Source organism: Diaphorina citri, unplaced genomic scaffold, assembly GCF_000475195.1.
Source record: "Diaphorina citri unplaced genomic scaffold, Diaci psyllid genome assembly version 1.1 scaffold80646, whole genome shotgun sequence".
Lineage (NCBI taxonomy): Eukaryota > Metazoa > Arthropoda > Insecta > Hemiptera > Psyllidae > Diaphorina > Diaphorina citri.
The window spans coordinates 4,984-10,477 of record NW_007457710.1 but is presented as its reverse complement, the minus strand read 5'-3'; the positions used below and the strand labels follow the sequence as shown (position 1 = coordinate 10,477).

Below are 5,494 nucleotides of genomic sequence, written 5' to 3'. Positions count from 1 at the left end.
ATCTTGACATACGTATGGTACTATGGTAATTATAAGGTACATATGGAGGTAAATTAACTACTAATGGATAATAATAAAGAACAAAACACTAATTACAAAATCATTACACACGTAACAGACGAACAAAAAGTCCGTTATTTTGGCTAAGGTTCAAATAAACGAACGACACTACAGAATAACCAAAAAAAGTTACCTGCCGACCACTAGTGCTCCGACAATCAGAGCGTGAGTGTTCGTCCTAAGTAACAGTAGAGAGGATAATGTAAATGTCTGTGAAAAAGTAGCTGTGCTGTGAAAAACAAAGCTAGTTTAGCTAATGTCAGTTAGTGCCATAGTGGGGTTCATTAATTCGGACTTTAGTTACAATTTGATTGTTATTTTCTATTACCTAGCTTGAAAGGGAAGATAAAACTAGATATTACATGTAGGTATGTCAGCTTATTTACATGTATGTAAGTATGATGGCATTATTACGTTTATTATTCTAATTACATAATGGATCATGGTTATACTTTGTACCTCTATGTATATTTATTACTTATGCTATAAGTGGTGCATTTACAAGGCATCAAGAATCTAACCACGACAATAGATAAAATATAGAACTGGGCCCTATTCCACAATTCTCTTCATTCAAATAGACTTGGATACAACTTGCAAATACGTCATTGATCTTTCTTCATTATTTGTCTAACAAATTTGATATAAAAAAGTAAGTGAGCATGGATCAAAATATGTACAAAATTGTAGTAGGTACTTGAAGTTATTCATTTTCTAACAAAACGTACCTACCATAAGAATAATCATGAATGACTTAAAATAGAAAATTTACAACGAAACAAAATTATTTACAAATAAAACAACATTTATTGATCTTTTCATGATAAGAGAGACTAGAATAAAATTATTGTAATTTTTATCTTGCTTGTTTTTTCTTGTAAAAGATTGAATGGCTGATTGGGCGTTAAAATTTACAATGAAAGTTGATCTTGAGAAATTGAAACCTATAGATTGAAATAACGGATTAAAAATTTAAATCAATCAGAATATTTGAATATTTTCTTATTAGATAGGTATAATAATTTAACGTTCTTACGAGTATTAAATGATATGAAGTTAGATGTTAGAGATAAGTTCTCCCTACCTATAAAAGGAGGGAAAGACAGTCACGAGTTCGTGCTATCTGGAATTTTAGAATTAAGGCTTTAGAAAAGTAAAGCCAACTTTTAAATAAATATTCAAAAAGATCTCGAAGAAATATGTAACATGTCTCGATTAAACAAGCATACCTACATCAATAGGTATCACGTTTGGCAAAGCTATACCATTCAGTAGGAACTTGGCCTATACCTTATCAATGAAATGAAAGTTCCAGTATGTACACACTTCTGCTGAGGATATGCAAATCATTCCGCTTTGAATCGCAAATGACTTTATATTGAAATTGAGCATCTAGTATCTATGATCCTTCCTCGTATAATGTTGACGGGGTTCACGTGACCTGTTGTGATTATTCTGATACTGAGAGGTCTTGCCTCCCCGGTATGGCCTCACTTCATCGTCACTCAGATAACCCGCGTTATGGAATGATGTCCTATTAGGGTACTCATTCACATTAGGGACGGAAGACTTTCTCCAGCCCTCCACGTATTTCCGTCTCTGTCGCTCGTCATCTTCCATCATCTTCTGTCTCTGTTTCTGCGACCTTGAGCTGGAAGACTCGCTGGAATCCTCTGATGTGCCTAGACCCTGATCATTCTCTACACTATCCACAATGAACTTCCCTCGCGTGTCACCATCATACGTAGACATAACAATACGGGGTGAAGCTTGTACCATTCCGTGTAGGGGAACACCACCAAAGTGGCTCTTGCCGTTCATATGTGTCATGGGGTGGAGGGAGGGGTGAGGGATACAGTAGGGGTGGGGGAAGGTCTTCTCAATGTCAGAGATACTCTTCTTGCGTCTGGTACAGGAGCCGGGGCCGAAGATAGACAGAAGCACAGGAAGAAGGAACATACCATGTAGTGCACCGAACAAAATGACCATGAAGATCATCTTGAAGAAGACAAGGAAGATGTAGCTGTCTGCCAGAATCAAGGCGCTTACTCCAAGGATAGTACTCACAGCACCTTGGAAGATGGGAAGTCCTACTGAATAAAGTGCTTCTCGTACTCTCTCCTTGGGATCATCTGAGCTAGAGGACATGTAGGAGTAGCAGATATGAGCGGTGAAGTCCACAGAGAATCCAGTGCACATGATAAGATTGATCATGGAGATAGAGTCCAAGTTGACACTCCAGAGGGCCATGTATCCCAACACACCTGTACCGATGGAAGCAATGGAGAAGGCAACCCACATGGAGCAGAGGATGTTAGGGATGAATATGAAACTGATGAACATCATGGTGACACTGCCTCCCAACATACTTTGAATTGTGGTGGGTCTCACTAGCTCGAACTGAAACATGGAAAATAAATTGGAGTGATTATTTGATGTAGTTCAATCGAGTAATGCCGTAAGTATACTCGTGAAATATGTATACTAAGAGCTTCAAAATCTTAAAATTGTTTTCAATAAATTTACTTTGAAAGTTTGAAATCCAATTATCTAACATGCTCACTAGTACTCACTACCCTGAAACTCCGAGTGCAATCCTTCCGTGTTTCCTTTCTCAAAAGACATATCTACGAAAGCGTTCACTTAAGCCATCCAATACTTCACTTACCTGATCAAAGAACACAAAGTACGGATGGAACACGCTCACATTGAGTGAAGACTCGTGGGCAATCCTTCGCAGCTCTTTAACCATTTCCTTCTCCATGTTACCGTCCGTTATGTTGACAGCTTGGATCATGAATCGAGACGCGATGATTTTGGTGCCGTCGTCGTTGAATTTGATATCCAAGGAAAACGGATTCGGTTTGAACAGCCACAGCTGAAAAGAGGTGATTCGTATAAGGTTAACCTATCTTTTGGGGCAGTTGCCTCTACACCTAAGCCTCAGAGTGGGGTTTTTGTGTATGGAGTTAAGCAAAAGAAGTGGACACAAAAGTTGAAAAGGTAAATTTAGACAGTACTTTTTAGTACGATGAGGTATGCTGGAAAAGAGTTACAACCAATCCAGCCAAATGACAAAGGGCTGATCCAAACTTACTTTTGCTAGGTCGAGTTCTAGATGCCTATGGGCTATCTTTAGACTTCCGTAGACAATTCAGTACGTTTTCTTACCTTACATTCTACAAGCCAGATACATTTTTGTCATTTCGCAACTCGAGTCTTAAGCTGTATCCACACACAGTCGACGGCCATCGAATATCTGCGGACACAGCTTTACGAGTTACAACTACACAATTTTACGACCAACGAGGCTAAGAGTAATCAATAACTTGAATTTTGTCCTTACGTCATTGAGTGTCTTTAAGAATCCTTCCCGAGTGTCGATGGTAACGTTAAGGAAGTCCTGGTTTCGTCTCACATAGGACACGAAGGATCGCAGCCAGGACTCAGTGTAGAGAGGGGCCGAAATAAAGCTCGATGCTTCGAATGTCTTGGTGAGATTCTCTATTTGATTCTGTACGTTGACGTCCCAGTAGGGGAGCTCTCCTTCGATAATCACCTGAGGAAAAAAAAAGAGACCGAGTTCTCGTTATCACGGAATTCCTAGCCCTTGCTGTGTGTCTCAAGGCTCAATAATCAACCATTTTCAAAGGTTTCCTCTATGGAAATAATGGTTAGGGGAGTTGTATAACCCATTTCCTCTGTGTTGTTGATCATTATTTTAATCTTTTAAAGACGAAAATCCCCTCGCCGAAAATCCCCAGGTGTGCCAAAATGAACGCTTTGTCTGTGCTTATTTCTGGCTTCACTAAAAATCTCTTGTTCATCCTCCATTTCCCTTTCTTCCTCAAAGATTTCTCCTCCCGTTCACCCTTTCCCTAACTTATCTGAATTTGAACTCCATTTCTTCATATCTACCTACTTTGAATTTCTTCCCTCGGAAGGTTTTATACAGAGGCCATCTGTCGGCTTCATCAGAGTTCATCTGCTTGTTTGGTCAAAGGCCATCTGCTTGGTTTTTCCATTTCGTAACTCACCTGAATTCGGTACGGGAACTCGCGGAAGTAAAAGTCCTCGCGCTCGTAGAACTCGATCGAGTACGAATCTTTCCGGGACAGCTTCCTCCGCTGAAGTCCCTCCTGCAGTTGTGTCGTCCCGTACAGCGCTCCTCCCAAGTAGGCGAAGAACACCAGAATCACCAGCAACTTGATGGGCCACTGGTTGATGTACCAGGCCAGATTGTCTCGGAACCACACCATGATGGCGTTGTCGGGGTTGTCTTCGGGGTTGTCCGGGTCTTTGGGGTTGATACCACCGGAGCAGAACAGACGGTACAGCCAGGACTTGTGACCTGCGGGAAGGGATTGGAAGAGACATTAGATATTGTTGGAGGTTTTATCGCACGCGTGAGTGACGGGAAAATTGTCGTGCGTTAGGCCAGCCACTCACTATCAGGTAGACCTTACCTGTGTGTGCTCATCAGGTGTCAGGTATACCTGATAGTGTGTGTGATCATCAGGTGTCAGTTATACCTGATCAGGTGTACCTATCAGGTCTACCGAATGTGCGCTTGCCAATTATCACCAATAATGCAATAATGATAAAGATATGCAACCTCCCCATGATATTGATCGATAGGTCATCAGAAGAAACATGAGATCACTTGGTAACTCGGTGTCTATTCAGCTGGTGATTATGATTATGTAAATCAGAGTACCTACCTAACAACATGTAAAGTAACATACCTAACTATTCATACATATAGAGTTACATACGATCCTAACTAAGTTACATACGCTCGTATCCGGTGGCCTTGACCAGGGATTTATTTCAAATTGAAGAAACAAGATCATAATTATAATAACCATCAATATCACCAATGTATTGGGTCATTCTCACTTCGATACCTGCTAGTTACCAATTACCAATTTACTCGATAAGTACGGTATTAAATTTTGTGATTTTCGTAAAGAAGATAGGTAAGGTAAAGGTAACTAACTACCTATAACTACCTACTTTTTTTTATGTTGCTTGAAATTTGGTTTTGGTAATGGTTTTTAGTAAGAACTTGTTACAATGTTGCATGTCGTACTTGTGATTGGATTTGAGATATGGAAGGTTTCTCCACTAGTTTGAATTGAAGAAGATCTCACGTCGCAGGTTCTATTCCCACTTTTTAGTGATGTCGATAAAACACCCTCTCCTTGTATGTCGGATGGTACGGAATCTCTTCTGAGGCTGAGGTCCACCACGCGCCAGACACATTACAAGTAAGTTTGTGACTTTAATATCCATAAAATGTATGTAGAATACCTACTTTATTCTCATACTCAGATTACTCAGCTGATCAAATGATCATAGACCAGAGGGAGGCCGTGGATCAACGAACTTTATGGCGTAATCGGTTTTGGTGTCTATGTGTCTTAGCCGGGGA

General features: G+C 40.2%; 1 protein-coding gene across 1 annotated transcript; it reads right to left on the bottom strand.

The window, feature by feature from the left end:
• Positions 1–299: 299 nt before the first annotated feature.
• Positions 300–4,411, bottom strand: LOC103524038 (patched domain-containing protein 3; the record flags this gene model as incomplete). The annotated part of the gene is given in 4 exon segments (XM_008489044.2): positions 300–2,460; positions 2,729–2,938; positions 3,407–3,619; positions 4,098–4,411. Coding segments are annotated over 4 exon segments (1,745 nt in total), but the record flags the coding sequence as incomplete, so codon positions are not given.
• Positions 4,412–5,494: the final 1,083 nt, after the last annotated feature.